This window comes from Dipodomys spectabilis, unplaced genomic scaffold, assembly GCF_019054845.1.
Source record: "Dipodomys spectabilis isolate Male_0828 unplaced genomic scaffold, ASM1905484v1 ptg000273l, whole genome shotgun sequence".
NCBI lineage: Eukaryota > Metazoa > Chordata > Mammalia > Rodentia > Heteromyidae > Dipodomys > Dipodomys spectabilis.
In genome coordinates, this window is record NW_024870950.1 from 9,853,008 (window position 1) to 9,876,972 (window position 23,965).

At 46.7% G+C, this 23,965-nt stretch overlaps 2 protein-coding genes across 3 annotated transcripts; both read right to left on the bottom strand.

The window, feature by feature from the left end:
- Nucleotides 1-1,354: 1,354 nt before the first annotated feature.
- On the bottom strand, nt 1,355-9,143 carry LOC122126100 (pyrethroid hydrolase Ces2e-like). The gene is made up of 12 exons (XM_042700672.1): nt 8,999-9,143; nt 6,794-6,998; nt 5,750-5,870; nt 4,998-5,131; nt 4,667-4,916; nt 4,172-4,270; nt 3,737-3,877; nt 3,515-3,595; nt 3,143-3,287; nt 2,516-2,653; nt 1,941-2,013; nt 1,355-1,532 (listed from the first exon to the last, which is right to left on the bottom strand). Exons 1-12 carry the CDS (start codon nt 9,072-9,074, stop codon nt 1,355-1,357), a joined length of 1,641 nt encoding a protein of 546 aa, XP_042556606.1. The 5' UTR covers nt 9,075-9,143.
- A 4,118-nt stretch (nt 9,144-13,261) lies between these two features.
- LOC122126098 (pyrethroid hydrolase Ces2e-like) lies at nt 13,262-21,267 on the bottom strand. 2 transcript variants are annotated; one of them, XM_042700670.1, is made up of 12 exons: nt 21,126-21,267; nt 18,913-19,117; nt 17,867-17,987; nt 17,129-17,262; nt 16,789-17,047; nt 16,305-16,403; nt 15,871-16,011; nt 15,649-15,729; nt 15,277-15,421; nt 14,623-14,760; nt 14,043-14,115; nt 13,262-13,634 (listed from the first exon to the last, which is right to left on the bottom strand). In XM_042700670.1, exons 1-12 carry the CDS (start codon nt 21,199-21,201, stop codon nt 13,466-13,468), a joined length of 1,641 nt encoding a protein of 546 aa, XP_042556604.1. In that variant the 5' UTR covers nt 21,202-21,267; the 3' UTR covers nt 13,262-13,465. The 2 variants fall into 2 exon arrangements, with proteins under 2 accessions (XP_042556604.1, XP_042556605.1); XM_042700671.1 differs by having other exon boundaries at nt 13,554-13,634; nt 14,038-14,115.
- Nucleotides 21,268-23,965: the final 2,698 nt, after the last annotated feature.

Consider the following 23,965-nt stretch of genomic DNA (forward strand, 5'->3'; position numbering starts at 1 on the left):
TCAAAAACCCAGATTAAAATCCAATGGGAATGAAAATATGTGTCTTCAAAAAGTTAGGTTTGAAAGTGTCCTAAACAACTAGATTACAAATAACAAAGAAAGCTGGGATGTAGCTCAATGGCAAAGGATTTCATGAGCAAGTACAATGTTCTGGATTCAATCCTCAGTACCAAGAAAAGAGAAAACACACACACACACACACACACACACACACACGCACACACACACACAGAGCAAAGAATGTCTCACACTCAGATGTGCACCCAGTTGGTGTGGTTAAAAATGATGTGTGCTTTCATAAAAATCACTCCTCAATAAAAGAAAAGATGTTAACTTGATCCTGAAAGCATTAATTATAGGGACTATAAGCCAGAAATAATTCAGTTGGTATGTTATATTACATTGCACTACTTTTCCCCCAATTTATACCTAATCTCAATACCAACTAAAACCAATTGGGCCAGGTAGTATTGGCTTTTGCCTATAACATACCAATTCAAGAAGCTGAGATCTGAAGGTCAAGGTTCAAAGCCAGCCCTGGTAGAAAATTTGTGAGACTCTTAAATTCAATTTACCAGCAGAAAGCCAGAAGTAGAGGTTGTTGCAAGTTGTAGTGATCCAGCATTGAGTAGAAAAAGCCAAGTGATCTGGCAAAGCCCTGAGTTCAAGTCTCAGAACTGGAATAGAAAACAAGCATACACAATCAGGTGTTTGCAAAATGCTGAGTATGAGGAAGTAATTAACTGTAAAGAGCGTGAAGGAACTTATTTGGAATAAAGAAACATTTTAACAAACGATATGGGAATGAATGTTGTTAAATTTCATTGCATATAAATTAATCCATAACAAAAAATTTTCTGCACCTGTATGTGTGTGTGTGTGTGTGTGTGTGTGTGTGTTAGAGCAACTTTGAAATCAAATGGGTTTAATGGCTACTTAGAAGTAAAAAAAAAAAGTAAAAAAAAAGGGGGGGGAGATTGCTGAAGGTTATACATGTAATTTTGACTTGTGCTAGGAGAAAGTGTTCAGACCATCTTCATTTGAAGAGGGGCTAGAGATTTGGAGCAGACAGAAGTTGAAAAGATGAGATGAATAAAGAGGGGCCCCAGCTCAATGGGGCCTGTAGCACAGTACACACCACTGGAGTAATACAGTTTCATTGACAAGGGGGCATTTATTGAGTGAGTCTAACAAGAGAGTGCTCAGGCAAGTTGGTCATGCACATCATGCAGGAAGTTGTTCATAAGTATAGTCTCGTTGGGTGGCTGGCAGGCTGGATAAACAGAGGATGAACACTTGAGCACCTCCTGCTGACCCTACCTGCACTCAAGCCCAGTCCTTCCAACATAGACCACTACAGCTCTATGTGCTTGTGCTCAGCCCCTTTGAGCTCCTGGATCTTCTGAGGCAGGGTCTTAGTCCAGAACTTCAGCCTGGAGGCCTTCAGGGCCTGGCACACAGCAGGATGGATACCAAGTTGTAGGTACTGCTCCTTCTGGTCAAACATGAACAGGTCCTTGTTGTTGGGGTTCCTGTGGACACACCCTCCCAGGAGGAGGGGTGAGGGTCATTCTGAGTCCTTGTGAGCCTGGACCCAATCACCTCATTAGAGTCATGACAGGCAGCACGAAAAATCAGGAGTGGGGGGAATGAGGGAAAACAAGGCCCTCCCAATAGTGTCTGTTCCTTATGGATAAGAGCCACCTCACAGAGGTGAGCGCTGATGTTTCCACAAAACTGTGGTCAGCCTTTCAGGTCTCAGGGGCAGAAGAGAGGGACTTGACCTTATAAAGCACTCTGTATGCGAGTGAGTCCTGGAGTTTGAGGTAGAGAGAGAGAGATCGTGTAATTAAGGCTCACGAGTGCTCATGAGGATGCCACAAGGGCATCCACTAGGTGGACCCCATTCTGGGGAGGCAGGGTTAGGTGAATTACCTTACCCATTGCGGGCAAATTTGGCCCAGTACTTCATCATCCTCCTGTTCAGTAGCTCCTCCTCCTCAGAAAAGTCAGCTGCTCAGAGAGTAAGGGTCCACGACTTGGCCAGTGTAAGGTGCCTACTTCTACTCTACACCCTTCCTGCAACTGTGGTCTGATTCTCCATACCTGGCCTGCTCCTTTCCCTCTGCCCCACCCAGGATCAGGCACTCCCATTGCACAACCTTCCATTCTTCATCCTGTCTCTAGCTGAATACACTTGTGTGTATTCCTGGACTGGAGAGCACTTGGACTTCCTTGCCAGTCCCTGGCAGTCATTTAGGGACAATCATAACATCTAAGTATGCATTCTGTACGTATGACTGACATCTTATTGCAGGTGGGGACAGGTGTTGGGAACATAGACTATTTGGGAAAAGGCTTGAATTCTAAACACTTGAAGCTTTTTGAATGGTAAGATTTTGTACACTTGATCTTGTCTCTGAGCTTCAGTTTCCTTATATAGACCATGAGGAGAATCAACGTACAGGTATCATAGTGTGTCCCATTCTAGCTTATGGAAATGAAGAGCACTCACGGTTGCTGCCATACAAGGAAGATCCGAAGACAAAGACAACCTCATCCCCATGATTGGCCCTCACATGTGGGGGCCTGGGTTTTGAGGTCAAGTTCTTATGATGTTGGAACTCATAGAAGTAGACAGGGGCATGGGAACCTGGAAGTGTAGACAAATTAAGACATGGTGACCCCTCAATTGGAGTTGTCCTTCCTCACCTTTGTTGATAAGATAGCTAGGCTGAAGCTGGCTGGAATCTGGAGTGTGAAGTGAGAAGCCTCAGGCAGGAGGAGGCCTTGCAAAGACCAAAGGTGGTCATCACAGTCAGTGATACATTCTCTGATTTCTAGGATGGGCTTTGATGTCAAGAATTGTATGTCCCTGCCATTTTCCTGGTGACCCTAATGGGAAAAGCAATGATTAAATCATGGCTTGAGTTTCCTATCTGTGTGGTCCTGGACTAGTAACTGAAGATTTAAGTTTCCTCTTCTGTAAAGTGCCAGTGATGCCTGTGCCGTACTGTGGCCATGAGAGTTTACTGACATGTGGAACATCAAGGATGGGGACTTGGACATCACAGAGCTGTGCTGGGATGCACAGCCCTGAGTTGCCCACTGCACATTCAGGCTCAGCTACAGATGTACTCACTCTGAAAATGTGCTACTTGCAGTGCAGGCATCACAATCATAAAGTCTCCCATCAGGTCTTGGAACTGGATTTGGAGGGCCTGTGGGTCCTCGGTGTCCCCCATGTACTCTTCCATCAGCAGGTGAGCACACTCAGCAGGCAAGTTCTGTGCCAGGAAAATCAGAGAGAGTAAGGCTAGGCAGGAGTGCAGTGGCAGGGAGGAGACAGCCTCTGGGAGGGGAGATAGGACTTGGACCGTACTGTGGATAAAGCCAAGCTCTGGTGTAACCCTGCCACAAACACATTCATATACCATCCTGTAATCCTGAAGGTTACTGTGTGAACAATACCTTGTGGTTTCCCATCCATTGGTGCAGGTATCCAGATCCTTACCATGTGTCCTACCATATTCTGCATAATAGCTGGCAACGTGCTTTTATTTATTCCCTTTATGGTGTCAAGATGTCCCATGACCTGAGAGGTGGGCAGAGAGTTTAAGAGTGGAATTGTGTGGTCAAGAAGGTATCATACCCTGTCCCACCCTGTACCTCTTGCCACTCACACACATAACAGAAGAGCTCCCTAGACTACTATTGAGTTAGAACAAAGCCTTACCTTGGGGATGACCCAGGAATACTCAACAGTGTTGACACCAATGATACTAAGGACAGGGAGGAAGTCAGCAGACATCAGCATCTCCTTTGGATGCCTGGGTAGGAAGATGCCATCCACCACTCTAGGAATGATCCTGAAGGTCTGAGAACGCATCAATGATCAGAATTTGAGATCACATACTACGTATTTTCTAATACTACATTTTTTATTTCCACCCTATCGCAGTTCTTCCCAGTATTCTCTCCCACACACATCCCAAGACAGCAAACACTTGAATTAGCCCCGGACAGTTTTCATTTTATATCCAGGGTTACAAACTAGAGTCCCTGGTTCAGAATGTTAGGACTAGGTGATTCAAACCATATCTCCCTTTTTCCCTCAGGGAGCAGTGGGCTGGTTGCCCTGTCAGACCCTCACCCCACCATTCAGCCTGACCTTGGTAATAGCCAGCATTTCCTCTTCACTTTTGGCCCTCAGGCAGTGCACCAGGGCCTCTGAGTCCACCTGCGCACAGGCAGACAGGTTGGCCACCATCTGGAAGAAACCAGTCAGGGGCTGCCTTACCCATCATAGTAGCAAGAGAGATTTTTCCAGACCCAGATTGATGTATGTCCCTCCAGATCTCTTAGGGTATCGTGTGTGGATTGCTGTGGATGTGAAATTGTTCCCACTTTTGTAAGGCTCAGAGACTTTGCCCAGAGGGTTCATCCGCTCGGAATGCATGGTCATGCCGACATGAGACATTAGTAGACTTGTTTGTTACAGATGACCCTCGGCCTCTGTGGAGTCTACCCCGATCCCTCAGCAATTCCCAAGAAGTTCCCATGTTAGTTCCATGGTTTTTCTTGTCCCACAAGCACAATGAATCAAATGCTCAGAGGGTGAGCGGAAATGCAGGGAGTCTAGAACAGAGCAGCTGAGGGCACTCACTGAGCGGACTGCTTTAGAGGAGCTGGAGATGAGCAATGGCAGCAGGGCCACCCCACTCTCCATGATGGCACAATGGAAGAGTCCTTGGGACATGGGGGACAAGACATGTGAGGACACACTTGTGCCACCTGCAGACTGGCCAAAAATGGTGACACAGCCAGGGTTGCCTCCAAAGTGGGCGATATTCTGTTGGACCCAGCGTAGGGCTGCCAGGTAGCCCCAGTTTCCAGTGGCATACTGGTCTCCAGTGTTGCAAAGTGGCAGAGACAAGGGTCACAGGGCGGTCCTGGTTCTGCTTAACATTCACTGCCCAACTCAATCCCATACTCACCTGAAGAAGCCCAGGACTCCCAGGCGGTATTGCATAATAACCACCACCACATCCTCGGTGTATGCCAGCCTGGATCCATCTTTGATAGAAGCCAAACCTGTAACCAGTCCACCACCATGGATCCACACCATCACCTGGGAAAGTCAATACAGCTCCATCCATCACGACCTGCCTCTGGTGTGCATTACACTGTCCATGGTTTTGGTTGTAGGCAATTGCCAACATAGAAAGAACTCCCTCAGGACCTCCTGAACCTGTCTTTTGGTGAAGCTCCAAGTTCAAACACTATGGTTGTGCTCTGCTCCAGGCATCCAATCTGAATCAATAGCCAAAAACCTGGAGTATTTGTTCCTAACTCTCTTGTCCACCTAACGTGGAAAGAAAGGGGGGCATTTCCCTGATTGTCTTACTTTAGTATGAGTCCAAAGGATCACATCCTAGCATTGGCACAATAGGTATCCCTCAAGTTGGGTGATCTCAAAGTTGAGCACTTGGGCTCTTCACTGTGTCTTCTGGGCTCAAGTTGTAAAGTGAGTTCTTGAATGACTAAAGAACTAGGGCCTCTAACATCTGGGAGCAGTTAGGACTCTGTGTCCCCTACCTTGGCCAATCTTCCTTCCTGGTAAATGGTGTTTGGAACGTGATCTCCTGAGGTTCCACACTACCTGAGATCCCAGGCTGTCTTTGACACTACTAAGAGCTTTGCAGAAGAAATGTCCTCCCACCGAGGCCAGCCAAGTCCTGATACTCACAGGCAGGTTACAACCCTCCAGGGCACTGGCAGGAGAATAGATGTTGAGATAAAGGCAATCTTCAGACATGGAGATTGGTGGTATTGTGACATTGACCATAGGATCAGAATTTTGCAAACACCTGGTTAAAATAGTAGACAATTAATTATTCCATCATTTGTCTCCTGGTCAAAAAATCTGACCTTGAAGGTAGATTTGTACCCAGCCACTGTGAACCCCTGCTGCACTGGTGCCCTGTTTATACAGAATCTTCTCTCATGTCTCTGCCAACCAATTTTCAGCTGGAGAGCTGAACATCCCAGCATGGAGCTCTAACTTCCCTGAAGCCTTCATGTTCTTGTGAACATTAGATTTCTGTCCCTCTAGGCCTTGGAAATATGACTCATAGATTCTCCTAGCAGCATCGGCTGCAAAGATTGATATTTACACTTTCTCTCTGTGCCAATTAAAGCCTGATCGGGTTGCTACCACACCATTGTATTATGAATGAATGAAACTCAGTTACACAGGGTAGAGGGACTTTGCTGAAATCCAAATCCAGACCCTGAGGGAACCACATTCCTTCCACCATATCTCCATTTGGAAGCACATGGGCTTTTCCTCAGCCAGTGGCACCTGGCTCTTTGGGTAGGCACAGTGACTGTGGAGCTTGGTTTGTCCAAGGAACCCCCACTGCTGACCTCCTCAGGGAGCTGTAGCATCTGTGCTAAGACAGGAGCTGTGTCTTATCCACACAACCCAGGTGAACCTGTCCCAGAAATGCCTTCCTAGATGGTAGAGAACAATTGGCATGGTCCAAGTCATGGCACAAGTATAGCTCTGTGATTTAGCACCTGGTGCTAGCACTGTTCATAGGCAAAGCCAGAACAATGAGCCTAGAAAGTTGCTCCACAGAAGGAATCTCAGGAAATTCATTGGAAAATTTGGCATGGGACATTCCACAATGCAGAAGGAAATGGACTGTGGGGTTTACATAGGAGAAACACTGAGCCCTGGCTGGGGTGCCCATCCCACTGTAGAGATTCTCACCACACAAGAACTTACATGGCTGGGTAGGAGGTGGCATCCCTCACACCACTCCAAGGTTTAGGGGGCTCAGGAGGGGCAAACCGCAGTGGTCCTACAGGTGGCTTGGCAAAGGGAATGCCCAGGAAGGTGTGCACTCCCACATTGCTATCCTTCACATGGATGAGGCTGCCCCGCACCTGCCCGGTGTGTGTGGTTCTGATGGGGCTGGCTGGGGCCTGGCCTGTGAGTGGAGAGATGCACATGAGAGTTGGGTGTGCCCCACCAGCTGCCACTCATGCTGTGGCTCCTGTTGGCTCTATGCCACCCACAGCTCAGCCTGGCAAAGTTTGTAGGTCAAGTGGTTTCATGTACTTGCTGCCTGCATGACTGAGCCACAATACCCCCGTTTTCACTGGACATTAACTTGCCCTTTTTACCTAGTAGGCTCTCTGAGGTTCTTTGGACTTGATGGCATCATTTGGGCCTACTAACTTTTGGCTTGTGTCTTAGGTATTAGGAGAACCAGCAAGCTAGCAAGTATGACAAGGCACTAGCAGGACTTGAGATATTGGACTGAAAATTTCCAATCCTCAAGGAACTCACATTGGAATTGTCTAAAATGCCAAGGGTAAATGGGGGCCACAAGACAGAGTCACACAGCTGTGATTACATCACCAAATCCCTGGTTTCCTTATGTTGGGGAACAAAGAAGAAGGAGGTCACTGGAAATCACCCCACGGTCCACCTCAACTTGGCTTGTACAATCATAATTGTTTAGGCGGATGCTAGTTTATTTCCCCTAACTTAAGACAGAAAACCCTTTCATGTGTGCTCGTATTTGGTGGGCCCCAAACTCCTACTCCTTCGGTGTTTTGCGACATAGTTAGGTCCCGGACTCGCAATTTTGACATTGCTACTAATTCCATGTCTATTGGAACCCACTGTCTCTCATTATCACCTTCAAGTTGCAGAAATTTACAATGTGACCTGTTCCATAAGAAAAGTAACTCTTCTACCACTAAGCACTCTCTAGGAGCTATTTGTGAATCACAAAGTTTCATATCACCTGGTATGGCTGAAGCCAAAATAACAACACAAATAGACAACACTGATATCAATTTCTCAATATCTTTCCAAATCTAAAGACATACCACTGACCTGCATGTTGTCTGTGTGAAAGATTTTGGCAACATGGGAACTCTGGCCGTGAACCTCACTGTGACCACCAACCACTCATGCTTCATACTTGATACAGTAAAGAATAAACATTGCTCATAGGTTACTGTTAGAGTCAGCTATCTGCATGTTGCTTCAAGCTCCTCATGAAATGGTATGAGGAACCTGAGCCATGTAGAGGCAAAAAGGGACCCTTGAATTAGGAGATTTAAAACCTTGAGTCCTCTGGATAGCACCATTTGCACAACCAGCTCCTCCTGTTATAAACAGTTGTTATCATGGAATTACTAATTCAGATTCACTAGCCAGAGCCTGATCAAGAGCAAGTAAGGGAGAGAATTTGGTAGTAGTGGGCCATGGATGAGGATGAGGGGAACTTCTTTGGGCAGAATAAATAGGAGAGGGTAGGGGAACTCATCAGGACCTACCTTTGGTGAGGGGAATCAGGTGGAACATACATTTCTAGATATACTTGTCTGGTGGCTTAAGCTCCTGAGAAGGGCAACTCTATAGTAAGCATTTGGCACATACCCTTTGTCGTAGAAGGTAAGCCAAGAATTTGCCCAGAAATGATACCTAGGTGAAAGAAACCCAGTGGCATCTTAGCTCAACTTCATGTTGTGTTTCTGGGGAGGTGTAGTTCTACCAGAACCAGAACTTTTGCTGGGGCCTCTTGGACTATGCCAGGAAGCTTTTCTGGGGATGAAAGAGAGGATAGTGTGAGTGACAGCAGAGTCAGTAGCAGTTACAGCTGTAACTGCACCTACACACAGAGGAGGGAAATGTCCAGAATCCCTGACTCTGCCTGGCACATGTCAGTGCATCTCAGACTCTTCCATTTGGGGCTCACTCTTCTGTATCCTCAAGCATCTATGAGCCTCTCTGAGCTATCTGATCACCACCGTGAGCATTTTTGAATGCTTAAATAGTACAATTATCCAACAGTATCATCTGTCATCTCCACCTGCCCTTTTTCCTTTTCTTTCCCAAGCTCAAACTCTGCTCTACACAATGTGACAGATCTCCTCCTGGTGCCTTTCTCCCTCCCCATGGCAGGAGTCTCACCCTGGATCAGGAGTGGCAGAAGTAGGAATCCATAGACCACTGCAATCATCCCAGCAGGAAGTTGGTCCAGCAGCATGGCTGACTCACAGGACTGTTTCTGGGCCTCTATGCAGCACACTGCACCTCACCAACAGGCACAATTCACCTAGACCTTACCCAGCCAGGAGTTTGGACCTGACAGGAAGTAGGCGGGGACATAGCAGAGGCTGGGCAAAGTTGTTCTTGCAAGAGCTGGGCACTGATGGGGCATGGTCATCGGAAGTCAGTGGTTAGTCCACTGTTTGAGAGCCTTTCTCTTCTCCAATATTCCCTTTGTCATCCTTCGGATGTGCTGTGTAGCTTCAGCAGCCCCTGAGATATTGGGAACAGTCAGTGTGGTGAAGGTTGTCATGGAGAAATTCAGGGCTGGTCTGCAGAGAAACTGGCTCAGGATCCCACAGAAGATGGACAACGTCCCAAGCTCACATGGGACAGAGGTGAGTACTTGAGCAGAGACAGGGAGCTATGACTATGTTCATTTTGAAATTCCTCCTTAACTCATTGTTCAATGATTACCAATATTCCCTCAAGGTTCCTCATCCCATAGAGTCTTGATCTGAGGGTTTTCATGGATCCTTTCCTGTTTAAAAATGACTAACCATTCAAACATGGTTGTCACTGTGGCATTTCTAAAGGACCCATTTCCCTATTCACCCATTTCCAATCTGGGTCTACCCTGGTTTCTGAGATCAAGGAAAATCATTTATCTACTTGAAAACCATTTATAGAGAACTTGCTGGTTGCAGCACTGTGAGGAGAACAGGCTCTCTGGGCCTCTAGTGGTCTTAGAGTTGGATCTGTAATCCGGAGTTTGTAAAACACATAGATCCTGCTAGGATTCATTGAGACAGCAGGGTCTAGGAGATGAAGCCCAGCCCAACTTCCCAGAGCACGTGGCAATAGTGAAAAAGAGCTTTGACTCTTCAATCTGGTGCACATTTCTCTTAGGAACCTACGGTCTGGCATCACTGGCTTTCCTTCTTTGTACCTTTCCTGGTGGGCTCATTTCCCCTGGCATGACTTGCTAAAGATCCTCTGACCTCCATTCCAGCCACAAGGTCTGCTGCACACTCAAGATCTCCAGTCTCAGGAACTGAGCCCCAGAACATTGTCCTAGAGCCTTCTACACAGACCTGGGCAGATGCTCTTTGTAGACTCACAGACTCACAGTTTGGAGAATAGACAAAGAGATGGATCACTAACAGCATGTGTATATTGCAGAGCCAGTAGCCAGAGCTTAATGATTCACTCCTGCTTATAGGCTAGGGTTTTGTAGTGGGTTCATGGGAGTGCTAGACTAATGCAGTGAAGGCAGAGAAGAGTAACTGATGTGGTACTTCTGCCCCTGTTTTTGGGGTGTGTGTGTGTGTGTGTGTGTGTGTGTGTGTGTGTGTGTGTGTGTTGGTACTAGAGTGTGAATTCAGGGCCTGAGATCTATCCCTTAGCTTGTTCACTCAAGGCTAGTGCTGCACTCTACTGGAGCTGAAGCTCTATTGCCAGCTTTTTCCTGCTTAACTGGAGGGAAGAATCTTAAGGACTTTCCTGAAGAGACTGGCTACAAACTGCAATCCTCAGTTCTCAGTCTCTTGAGAGTTAGGTTCAGGCCACCAGCGCATGGCTCAACCCATGCATTCTGGTAGAGGTTGATCAGACAGTAACTAATAGTGAGATATGGATATTATGCAAACTGGGGCACAGCTGAAAAGGGAGGGAATGACACACGGGGTGATAGCTCAATGTCCTGGTCTGTCACCAGCCAAATGGGAAACAGCGGACAAGGGGAGAAATTGAGGCTGGAGTGTGTGTAAACCCAGGCAGTGGTCTAGAACCTCAGGAAAAGGGCATTTGGCTGCACAGATTCAACAGCTCTCTCTGACCTTCATTCTCCTAAAGTAATCAGCCCCTGGGCTGGGGAGCTGAGGGTGTATACAGGTCCTTGATGTTCAGTGTTCAGTAACAAGTTCTGTGAATTTCACTGGAAATCACAAGTCTTCTTCTTAATACCATGGCTGTGGTGCCCACTGCAAGGCTGAAGATCCAGGATGTCCTGTCACTTCCTGCACCATCATTCAGAGAGCCTTGCATCCACAATAACCTTGTTCATAGTAAAAACATGGAATGAAAGGATTTATGAAGCATTTCTGTATGTTTGAGAAGTTGATAAAAACTTACATATCCCTAGTGATCTTGACAAAGACAGGGCCACAGAGACAGAATAGAAAGACAAAGGAAAAGAGAGAATGAGACAGAGGGAAAAAGGGAGACAGATACAAACAGAGAGGCAAACAGACATAGACGTAGACACAGAGAGACAACCAAAGAGAGAAAGAGAAAGCAAGCAAGAAAGACACAAGCCTGGTGTCAGTGGCTTATACCTGTAATCTTAGCATTTCAGGAAGCATGAAATTGAGGATCTTGGGTCAAAGCCATCCCAGCTAATACTTTTATCTCCAATTAGACAATCAAAATCCTGGAAGAGAATCCAATGGGAGTGAAAGTATTTGTTTTCATAATGTTAGGTTTGAAAGTGTCCTAAACAACTAGATTACAAATAGCAAAGAAGGCTGGGATGTAGCTCAGTAGCAAATCACTTCATGAGCAAGAACAATGTTCTGGATTCAATCCCAGTACCAAGAAAAGAGAGAAAACACACACACACAGACACACAGACACACAGACACACAGACACACACACACACACACACACACACACACACACAGAGCAAATAATGTCTCATACTCAGATGTGCACCCAGTTGTTCTGGTTAAAAATGGTGTGTGCCTTCATAGAAATCACTCCTCGATAGAAGAAAGGATGTAAACTTGATCCTGAAAGCATTAATTATACTGACTATAAGCCACAAATAATTCAGTTGGTATGTTATGCTCCATTGCACTATTATTTTCCCAAATTATACCTAATCTCAATACCAACTAAAACCAATTGGGCCAGGTAGTAGTGGCTCTTGCCTATAACCTACCAACTCAGGAAGCTGAGATATGAAGATCAAGTTTCAAAATCAGCCCAGGACAATGGAATTCTATGCCTCCATCAGAAAGAATGACATTTCCCCATTTGTTAGGAAATGGAAAGGCTTGGAAAAAATTATATTAAGTGAAGTAAGCCAGGCCCAAAGAAACATAGGTCCCATGGTTTCCCTTATTTGCAATATCTAGTATAGGTATGAGTCAAGCGGAAAAAGTCAGATAATGTGATGTTAGGAAAATGAACCCTCAAATATGTATTTTAAGGTTTTTGTTTCTTTCATGCATGTGTTTCTAACGCATTTATAAGATTATTTCTTTGTTGCTTTGTATGTCCCTCCCCCACAGTGTAACCCCTGCTTTCACTATATTTGATGTCAGTATAACATGTGGAGGAGACGGGGACAAACAAGTCGTTTAAGGATTCAGGTGGACCTGTTGCAACAATTAGAAGTACAAAATGTCATGTCAAAACCAGCTTTACAATGTCGGTGTGGGGGGGGGAGGAGGGGTATGATTGGGTGGGGGGAGGGGGGAGGCTGGGAAGGGAGGTGAAGGGTAAACAAAGGAGGAGGCTGCAATGCTTGGTAAGAAATGTATGCATTATCCTGCCCATGTAATTGTAACCCCTCTGTACAGTATGTTCTCAAATAAAATAAAATTAAATTAAAAAAAAAACCAGCCCAGGTAGAAAAGTTTGTGAGACTCTTAAGTTCAGTTTACCAGCAGAAAGCCAGAAGTAGAGGTTATTGTGTAGAAAAAGCCAAGAGAGCTGGCAATGCCTTGAGTTCAAGTCCCAGAACTGGAATAGAAAACAAGCAAACACAATCAGGTGTTTGCAAAATCTTGAGTAAGAGGAAGTAATTAACGGTATAGAGTGTGAAGGAATTACTTTGGGAGTCAATGTGGGTTAATTTAATTACATGTAAACTAATCCAAAATGAAGGATTTTCTGAACATGACTCTGTGTGTGTGTGTGTGTGTGTGTGTGTGTGTGTGTTAGAGATACTTAGAAATCAAATGAGTTTAAATGTTGACTACTTAGAAGTTAAAAATTGGGGCTTGCTGAAGGTTCCACATGTGATTTTGACCCATGCTAGGAGTAAAGTGTTCAGACCATCTTCATTTGAAGAGGGACTAGGGACTTGGAGCAGACAGAAGTTGAGAGGATGACATAAGTAAGGAAGGGACCCAGAGTCAATGGGGCCTGGAGCACAGTACGCACCACTGGAGTAATACTGTTTCCTTGCCAAGGGGGCATTTATTGAGTGTGCTCAGGCAAGTGGGTCATGAACATCATGCAGGCAGTTGTTCATAAGTATAGTCTCGTTGGGTGGCTGGCCGGCTGGATAAACAGAGGATGAACACCTGAGCACCCCTGCTGACCCTACCTGCACTCAAGCCCACTCTTCCTGACATAGACCACTACAACTGCAGGTGCTTCTATTTAGCCCCGTTGAACTCCTGGATCTTCTGGGGCAGGGTCTCGGTCCAGAACTTCAGCCTGGAGGCCTTCAGGGCCTGGCCCACGGCAGGATGGATACCCAGTTGTAGGTATTGCTCCTTCTGGTCAAACATGGGCCAATGGAGCAGGTCTTCACTGTTGGGGTTCCTGTGGACACACCCTCCCAGGAGGAGGGGTGAGGGTCATTCTGAGTCTTTGTGAGCCTGGACCCAATCACCTCATTGGAGTCATGATAGGCAGCACGAAAAATCAGGAGTGGGGGGAATGAGGGAAAACAAGGCCCTCCCCCAAGTGTCTGTTCCTTATGGATCAGAGCCACCTCACAGAGGTGAGTGCTGATGTTTCCACAAAACTGTGGTCATCCTTTCAGGTCTCAGGGGCAGAAGAGAAGGACCTGACCTTATAAAGCACTCTGTATGCGAGTGAGTCCTGGAGTTTGAGGTAGAGAGAGAGAGATCGTGTAATTAAGGCTCACGAGTGCTCATGAGGATGCCACAAGGGCATCCACTAGGTGGACCCCATTCTGGGGAGGCAGGGTTAGGTGAATTATCTTACCCATTGCGGGCAAAGTTGGCCCAGTACTTCATCATCCTCCTGTTCAGTAGCTCCTCCTCCTCAGAAAAGTCAGCTGCACAGAGAATAAGGGTCCACGACTTGGCCAGTGTAAGGTGCCTACTTCTACTCTACACTCTTCCTGCAGCTGTGGTCTGATTCTCCATACCTGGCCTGCTCCTTTCCCTCTGCCCCACCCAGGATCAGGCACTCCCATTGCACAACCTTCCATTCTTCATCCTGTCTCTAGCTGAATACACTTGTGTGTATTCCTGGACTGGAGAGCACTTGGACTTCCTTGCCAGTCCCTGGCAGTCATTTAGAGACAATCATAACTTCTAAGTATGCATTCTGTACTTATGTCTGACATCTTATTGCAGGTGGGGACAGATGTTGGGAACATAGACTATTTGGGAAAAGGCTTGAATTCTAAACACTTGAAGCTTTTTGAATGGTAAGATTTAGTACGCTTGATCTTGGCCTGTCTCTGAGCTTCAGTTTCCTTACATAGACCATGAGGAGAATGACCTTACAGGTTTCATAGTGTGTCCCATTCTAGCTCATGGAAATGAAGAGCACTCACGGTTGCTGCCATACAAGGAAGATCCGAAGACAAAGACAACCTCATCCCCATGATCAGCCCTCACATGTGGGACCCTCGGTTTTGAGGTCAAGTTCTTATGATGTTGGAACTCATAGAAGTAGACAGGGGCATGGGAACCTGGAAGTGTAGACAAATTAGGACATGGTGACCCCTCAATTGGAGTTGTCCTCCCTCACCTTTTGTGATAAATAGCTAGGCTGAAGCTTGCTGGAATCTGGAGTGTGAAGTGAGAAGCCTCAGGCAGGAGGCCTTGCAAAGACCAAAGGTGCTCATCACAGTGAGTGATACATTCTCTGATTTCTAGGATGGGCTTTGAGGCCAACAATTGTATATCCCTGCCATCTTTCTGGTATCTCCAATGGAAAAAGATTTGATTAAGTCAAGGCTTGAGTTTCCTATCTGCATGGTCCTAGACAAGTAACTGAAGATCTAAATTTCCTCCTCTGTAACGTGCCTGGGATGCCTGTGCCATACTGTGGCCATGAGAGTTTACTGACATGTGGAACATCAAGTACTTAGCTCTTGGTCCTTAAGAGACACAAGGATGGGGACTTGGACATCACAGAGCTGCGCAGGGATGCACTGCCCTGAGTTGTGCACTGCACAGACAGGCTCAGCTACAGATGTACTCACTCTGAAAATGTGCTACTTGCAGTGCAGGCATCACAAAGGTGAAGTCTCCCATCATATCTTGGAACTGGATTTGGAGGATCTGTGGGTCCTCGGTGTCCCCCATGTACTCTTCCATCAGCAGGTGAGCACACTCAGCAGGCAAGTTCTGTGCCAAGAAGATCAGAGAGCATCAGTGTAGGCAGGAGTGCAGTGGCAGGGAGGAGACAGCCTCTGGGAGGGGAGATAGGACTTGGATGGTACTGTGGATAAAGCCAAGCTCCGGGGTAACCCTGCAATAAACACATTCATATACCATCCTGTAACCCTGAAGTTAGCTGTGTGAACAATACCTTGTGGTTTCCCATCCATTGGTGCAGGTATCCAGATCCTTACCATGTGTCCTACGATGCTCTGCATAATAGCTGGCAACGTGCTTTTATTTATTCCCTTTATGATATCAAGATGTCCCATGACCTGAGTGGTGGGCAGAGAGTTTATGAGTGGAATTGTGTGGTCATGAAGGTATCATACCCTGTCCCACCCTGTACCTCTTGCCACTCACACACATAACAGAAGAGCTCCCTAGATTACTATTGAGTTAGAACAAAGTCTTACCTTGGGGACGACCCAGGAATACTCATCAGTGTTGACACCAATGATACTAAGGACAGGGTGGAAGTCAGCGGACATCAGCATCTCCTTTGGATGCCTGGGTAGGAAGATGCCATCCACCACTCCAGGGATGATCCTGAAGGTCTGAGAAGGCATCAATGATCAGAATTTGAGATCACATACTACATATTTTCTAATACTACATTTTTTATTTCCACCCTATCGCAGTTCTTCCCAGTATTCTCTCCCACACACATCCCAAGACATCAAACACTTGAGTTAGCCTCTGACAGTTTTCATTTTATATCCAGGGTACAAACTAGAGTCACTGGTTCAGAATGTTAGGACTAGGTGATTCACACCATATCTCCCTTTTTCCCTCAGGGAGCAGTGGGCTGGTTGCCCTGTCAGACCCTCACCCCACCATTCAGCCTGACCTTGGTAATAGCCAGCATTTCCTCTTCACTCTTGGCCCTCAAGCAGTGCACCAGGGCCTCTGAGTCCACCTGTGCACAGGCAGACAGGTTGGCCACCATCTGAAAAGCAACCAGTCAGGGGCTGCCTTACTCATCATAGTAGCAAGAGAGATTTTTCCCAGACCCAGATTGATATAAGGCCCTCCAGATCTCTTAGGGTATAGAGTGTAGATTGCTGTAGATGTGAAATTGTTCCCACTTTTGTAAGACTCAGAAGGTTCATCTGCTCTGAATGCATGGTTATGCCGACATGGGACATTAGCAGACTTGCTTGTTACAGATGACCCTCAGCCTCTGTGGAGTCTACCCCGATCCCTCAGCAATTCCCAAGAAGTTCCCATGTCAGCTGCATGGTCCTTTATGTCCCACAAGCACAGTGAACCCGAAGCTCAGAGGCTGAGCGCAAATGCAGGGAGTCTAGACCAGGGAAGCTGAGGGCACTCACTGAGAGGACCTCTTTAGAGGAGCTGGAGATGAGGAAGGGCACCAGGGCCACCCCACTCTGCATGATGGCACGATGGAAGAGGCCTTGGGACATGGGGGACAGGACATGTGAGGACACACTTGTGCCACCTGCAGACTGGCCAAAAATGGTGACACAGCCAGGGTTGCCTCCAAAGTGGGCGATATTCTGTTGGACCCAGCGTAGGGCGGCCACCTGGTCCAGGTAGCCCCAGTTTCCAGTGGCATACTGGTCTCCAGTGCTGCAAAGTGGCAGAGACAAGGGTCACAGGGCTGTCCTGGCTCTGCTTAGCATTCACTGCCCAACTCAATCCCACACTCACCTGAAGAAGCCCAGGACTCCCAGGCGGTATTGCATAATAACCACCACCACATCCTCGGTGGATGCCAGCCTGGATCCATCTTTGATAGAAGCCAAACCTGTAACCAGTCCACCACCATGGATCCACACCATCACCTGGGAAAGTCAATACAGCTCCATCCATCCCGACCTACCTCTGGTGTGCATTACACTGTCCATGGCTTTGGCTGAAGGCAATTACCAACATAGAAAGAACTCCCTCAGGACCTCCTGAACCTGTCTTTGGGTGAAGCTCCAAGTTCAAACACTATGGTTGTGCTCTGCTCCAGGCATCCAATCTGAATCAATAGCCACAAGCCTGGAGTATTTGTTCCTAACTCTCTTGTCCACCTAACGTGGAAAGAATGGGGGGCATTTCCCTGATTGTCTTACTTTAGTATGAGTCCAAAGGATCACATCCTAGCATTGGCACAATAGATACCCCTCAAGTTGGGTGATCTCAAAGTTCAGCACTTGGGCTCTTCACTGCATCTTCTGGGCTCAAGTTGTAAAGTGAGTTCTTGAATGACTAAAGAACTAGGGCCTCTAACATCTGGGAGCAGTTAGGACTCTGTGTCTAACCTTGGCGAATCATCCTTCCTGGTAAATGGTGTTTGGAACGTGATCTCCTGAGGTTCCACACTACCTGAGTTCCCAGGCTGTCTTTGACACTACTAAGAGCCTTGCCTCCCACCGAGGCCAGCCAAGTCCTGATACTCACAGGCAGGTTACAACCCTCCAGGGCACTGGCAGGAGAATAGATGTTGAGATAAAGGCAATCTTCAGACATGGAGATTGGTGGTATTGTGACATTGACCATAGGATCAGAATTTTGCAAACACCTGGTTAAAATAGTAGACAATTAATTATTCCATCATTTGTCTCCTGGTCAAAAATCTGACCTTGAAGGTAGATTTGTACCCAGCCACTGTGAACCCCTGCTGCACTGGTGCCCTGTTTATACAGAATCTTCTCTCATGTCTCTGCCAACCAATTTTCAGCTGGAGAGCTGAACATCCCAGCATGGAGCTCTAACTTCCCTGAAGCCTTCATGTTCTTGTGAACATTAGATTTCTGTCCCTCTAGGCTTTGGAAATATGACTCATAGATTCTCCTAGCAGCATCGGCTGCAAAGATTGATATTTACACTTTCTCTCTGTGCCAATTAAAGCCTGGTCGGGTTGCTGCCACCACACCATTGTATTATGAATGAATGAAACTCAGTTACACAGGGTAGAGGGACTTTGCTGAAACCCAAATCCAGACCCTGAAGGAACCACATTCCTTCCACCATATCTCCAGTTGGAAGCACATGGGCTTTTCCTCAGCCAGTGGCACCTGGCTCTTTGGGTAGGCACAGTGACTGTGGAGCTTGGTTTGTCCAAGGAACCCCCACTGCTGTCCTCCTCAGGGAGCTGTAGCATCTGTGCTAAGACAGGAGCTGTGTCTTATCCACACAACCCAGGTGAACCTGTCCCAGAAATGCCTTCCTAGATGGCAGAGAACAATTGGCATGGTCCAAGTCATGGCACAAGTATAGCTCTGTGCTTTAGCACCTGGTGCTAGCACTGTTCATATGCAAAGCCAGAACAATGAGCCTAGAAAGTTGCTCCACAGAAGGAATCTCAGGAAATTCATTGGAAAATTTGGCATGGGACATTCCACGATGCAGAAGGAAATGGACTGTGGGGTTTACATGGGAAAAACACTGAGCCCTGCCTGGGGTGCCCATCCCACTATAGAGATACTCACCACACAAGAACTTACATGGCTGGGTGGGAGGTGCTATCCCTCACAGCACTCCAAGGTTCAGGGGGCTCAGGAGGGGCAAACCGCAGTGGTCCTACAGGTGGCTTGGCAAAGGGAATGCCCAGGAAGGTGTGCACTCCCACATTGCTATCCTTCACATGGATGAGGCTGCCCCGCACCTGCCCGGTGTGTGTGGTTCTGATGGGGCTGGCTGGGGCCTGGCCTGTGAATGGAGAGATGCACATGAGAGTTGGGTGTGCCCCACCAGCTGCCACTCATGCTGTGGCTCCTGTTGGCTCTATGCCACCCACAGCTCAGCCTGGCAAAGTTTGTAGGTCAAGTGGTTTCATGTACTTGCTGCCTGCATGACTGAGCCACAATACCCCCGTTTTCACTGGACATTAACTTGCCCTTTTTACCTAGTAGGCTCTCTGAGGTTCTTTGGACTTGATACCATCATTTGGACCTACTAACTTTTGGCTTGTGTCTTAGGTATTAGGAGAACCAGCAAGCTAACAAGTATGACAAGGCACTAGCAGGACTTGAGATATTGGACTGAAAATTTCCAATCCTCAAGGAACTCACATTGGAATTGTCTAAAATGCCAAGAGGAAATGGGGGCCACAAGACAGTCACACAGCTGTGATTACATCACCAAATCCCTGGTCTCCTTATGTGGGGGAACAAAGAAGAAGGAGGTCACTGGAAATCACCCCACGGTCCACCTCAACTTGGCTTGTACAATCATAATCGTTTAGATGGATGCTAGTTTATTTCCCCTAAGTTAAGACAGAGAAGGCTTTTATGCTTACTTATATTTGGTACCCCCAAACTCCTACTCCTTCGGTGTCTTGAGACATAGGTAGGACCACAGTCTCTGGCAATTTTGACATTGCTACTAATTCTAGGTCTATTGGAACCCACTGTCTCTCAGTGTCACCTTCAGGTTGCAGAAATTCACAAATCTGACCTGTTCCATAAGAAAAGTAACTCTTCTGCCCCTAAGCACTCTCCAGGAGCTATTTGTGAGTCACAAAGTTTCATATCACCTGGTATGGCTGAAGCCAATATAGCAACCACAAATAGACAACACTGATATCAATTTCTCAATATCTTTACAAGTCTAAAGACATACTACTGACCTCCATGTTGTCTGTGTGAGAGATTTTGGCAACATGGGAACTCTGGCCCTGGACCTCACTGTGGCCACCAACCACTCATGCTGCATACTTGATACAGTACAGAATAAACATTGCTCATAGGTTCCTGTTAGAGCCTGCATGTTGCTTCAAGCTCTTCATGAAATGGTATGAGGAACCTGAGCCATGTAGAGGCAAAAAGGGACCCTTGAATTAGGAGATTTAAAACCCTGAGTCCTCTGGATGACACAATTTGCCCAATCAGATCCTCCTGTTATAAACAGTTGTTATCATAGAATTACTAATTCAGATTCACTAGCCAGAGCCTGATGAAGAGCAGGTAAGGGAGAGATTTTGGTAGTAGTGGGCCATGGATGAGGATGAGGGGAACTTCTTTGGGCAGAATAAATAGGAGAGGGTAGGGGAGCTCATCAGGGCCTACCCTAGCATGTTCTGTGGTGAGGGGAATCAGAGGTGGAACATACATTTCTAGATATACTTGTCTGGTGCCTTAAGCTCCTGAGAAGGGCAACTCTATGGTAAGCATTTGGCCCATACCCTTTGTCATAGAAGACAAGCCAAGCCTTTGCCCAGAAATGATACCTAGGTGAAAGAAACCCAGTGGCATCTTAGCTCAACTTCATGTTGTGTTTCTAGGGAAGTATAGCTCTACCAGAACCAGAACTTTTGCTGGGGCCTCTTGGACTATGCCAGGAAGCTTCTCTGGGGACGAAACAGAGGATAGTGTGAGTGACAGCAGAGTCAGTAGCAGTTACAGCTGTAACTGCACCTACACACAGAGGAGGGAAATGTCCAGAATCCCTGACTCTGCCTGGCACATGTCAGTGCACCTCAGACTCTTCCATTTGGGGCTCACTCTTCTGTATCCTCAAGCATCTATGAGCCTCTCTGAGCTATCTGATCACCACCGTGAGCATTTTTGAATGCTTAAATAGTACAATTATCCAACAGTATCATCTGTCATCTCCACCTGCCCTTTTTCCTTTTCTTTCCCAAGCTCAAACTCTGCTCTTCACAATGTGATAGATCTCCTCCTGGTGCCTTTCTCCCTCCCCATGGCAGGAGTCTCACCCTGGATCAGGAGTGGCAGAAGCAGGAATCCATAGACCACTGCAATCATCCCAGCAGGAAGTTGGTCCAGCAGCATGGCTGACTCACAGGACTGTTTCTGGGCCTCTATGCAGCACACTGCACCTCACCAACAGGCACAATTCACCTAGACCTTACCCAGCCAGGAGTTTGGACCTGACAGGAAGTAGGAGGGGACATAGCAGAGGCTGGGCAAGGTTGTTCTTGCAAGAGCTGGGCACTGATGGGGCATGGTCATCGGAAGTCAGTGGTTAGTCCACTGTTTGAGAGCCTTTCTCTTCTCCAATATTCCCTTTGTCATCCTTCGGAGGTGCTGTGTAGCTTCAGCAGCCCCTGAGATATTGGGAACAGTCAGTGTGGTGAAGGTTGTCATGGAGAAATTCAGGGCTGGTCTGCAGAGAAACTGGCTCAGGATCCCACAGAAGATGGACAACGTCCCAAGCTCACATGGGGCAAAGGTGAGTACTTGAGCAGAGACAGGGAGCTATGACTATGTTCATTTTGAAATTCCTCCTTAACTCATTGTTCAATGATTACCAATATTCCCTCAAGGTTCCTCATCCCTTAGAGTCTTGATCTGAGGGTTTTCATGGATCCTTTCCTGTTTAAAAATGACTAACCATTCAAACATGGTTGTCACTGTGGCATTTCTAAAGGACCCGTTTCCCTACTCACCCATCTCCAATCTGGGGCTACCCTAGTGGCTGAGATCAAGGAAAATCATTTATCTACTTGAAAACCATTTATAGAGAACTTGCTGGTTGCAGCACTGTGAGGAGAACAGGCTCTCTGGGCCTCTGGTGGTCTTAGAGTTGGATCTGTAATCCGGAGTTTGTAAAACACATAGATCCTGCTAGGATTCATTGAGACAGCAGGGTCTAGGAGATGAAGCCCAGCCCAACTTCCCAGAGCACGTGGCAATAGTGAAAAAGAGCTTTGACTCTTCAATCTGGTGCACATTTCTCTTAGGAACCTACGGTCTGGCATCACTGGCTTTCCTTCTTTGTACCTTTCCTGGTGGGCTCATTTCCCCTGGCATGACTTGCTAAAGATCCTCTGACCTCCATTCCAGCCACAAGGTCTGCTGCACACTCAAGATCTCCAGTCTCAGGAACTGAGCCCCAGAACATTGTCCTAGAGCCTTCTACACAGACCTGGGCAGATGCTCTTTGTAGACTCACAGACTCACAGTTTGGAGAATAGACAAAGAGATGGATCACTAACAGCATGTGTATATTGCAGAGCCAGTAGCCAGAGCTTAATGATTCACTCCTGCTTATAGGCTAGGGTTTTGTAGTGGGTTCATGGGAGTGCTAGACTAATGCAGTGAAGGCAGAGAAGAGTAACTGATGTGGTACTTCTGCCCCTGTTTTTGGGGTGTGTGTGTGTGTGTGTGTGTGTGTGTGTGTGTGTGTGTGTGTGTTGGTACTAGAGTGTGAATTCAGGGCCTGAGATCTATCCCTTAGCTTGTTCACTCAAGGCTAGTGCTGCACTCTACTGGAGCTGAAGCTCTATTGCCAGCTTTTTCCTGCTTAACTGGAGGGAAGAATCTTAAGGACTTTCCTGAAGAGACTGGCTACAAACTGCAATCCTCAGTTCTCAGTCTCTTGAGAGTTAGGTTCAGGCCACCAGCGCATGGCTCAACCCATGCATTCTGGTAGAGGTTGATCAGACAGTAACTAATAGTGAGATATGGATATTATGCAAACTGGGGCACAGCTGAAAAGGGAGGGAATGACACACGGGGTGATAGCTCAATGTCCTGGTCTGTCACCAGCCAAATGGGAAACAGCGGACAAGGGGAGAAATTGAGGCTGGAGTGTGTGTAAACCCAGGCAGTGGTCTAGAACCTCAGGAAAAGGGCATTTGGCTGCACAGATTCAACAGCTCTCTCTGACCTTCATTCTCCTAAAGTAATCAGCCCCTGGGCTGGGGAGCTGAAGGTGTATACAGGTCCTTGATGTTCAGTGTTCAGTGACAAGTTCTGTGAATTTCACTGGAAATCACAAGTCTTCTTCTTAATACCATGGCTGTGGTGCCCACTGCAAGGCTGAAGATCCAGGATGTCCTGTCACTTCCTGCACCATCATTCAGAGAGCCTTGCATCCACAATAACCTTGTTCATAGTAAAAACATGGAATGAAAGGATTTATGAAGCATTTCTGTATGTTTGAGAAGTTGATAAAAACTTACATATCCCTAGTGATCTTGACAAAGACAGGGCCACAGAGACAGAATAGAAAGACAAAGGAAAAGAGAGAATGAGACAGAGGGAAAAAGGGAGACAGATACAAACAGAGAGGCAAACAGACATAGACGTAGACACAGAGAGACAACCAAAGAGAGAAAGAGAAAGCAAGCAAGAAAGACACAAGCCTGGTGTCAGTGGCTTATACCTGTAATCTTAGCATTTCAGGAAGCATGAAATTGAGGATCTTGGGTCAAAGCCATCCCAGCTAATACTTTTATCTCCAATTAGACAATCAAAATCCTGGAAGAGAATCCAATGGGAGTGAAAGTATTTGTTTTCATAATGTTAGGTTTGAAAGTGTCCTAAACAACTAGATTACAAATAGCAAAGAAGGCTGGGATGTAGCTCAGTAGCAAATCACTTCATGAGCAAGAACAATGTTCTGGATTCAATCCCAGTACCAAGAAAAGAGAGAAAACACACACACACAGACACACAGACACACAGACACACACACACACACACACACACACACACACACAGAGCAAATAATGTCTCATACTCAGATGTGCACCCAGTTGTTCTGGTTAAAAATGGTGTGTGCCTTCATAGAAATCACTCCTCGATAAAA

Coding starts and splice junctions, on each gene's coding strand:
- LOC122126098 (XM_042700670.1), bottom strand. CDS start 21,201: ATGCTGCTGGACCAACTTCCTGCTGGGATGATTGCAGTGGTCTATGGA. Junction 17,988..18,912: donor AGCACCTCCCACCCAGCCAT/GTAAGTTCTTGT, acceptor TATTTTAACCAG/GTGTTTGCAAAATTCTGATC. Junction 15,730..15,870: donor ATTCCTGGGTCGTCCCCAAG/GTAAGACTTTGT, acceptor CCCACCACTCAG/GTCATGGGACATCTTGATAT.
- LOC122126100 (XM_042700672.1), bottom strand. CDS start 9,074: ATGCTGCTGGACCAACTTCCTGCTGGGATGATTGCAGTGGTCTATGGA. Junction 6,999..8,998: donor TCTGCCACTCCTGATCCAGG/GTGAGACTCCTG, acceptor CTCCACTCACAG/GCCAGGCCCCAGCCAGCCCC. Junction 5,132..5,749: donor TGGAGGGTTGTAACCTGCCT/GTGAGTATCAGG, acceptor TGACTTTCCCAG/GTGATGGTGTGGATCCATGG.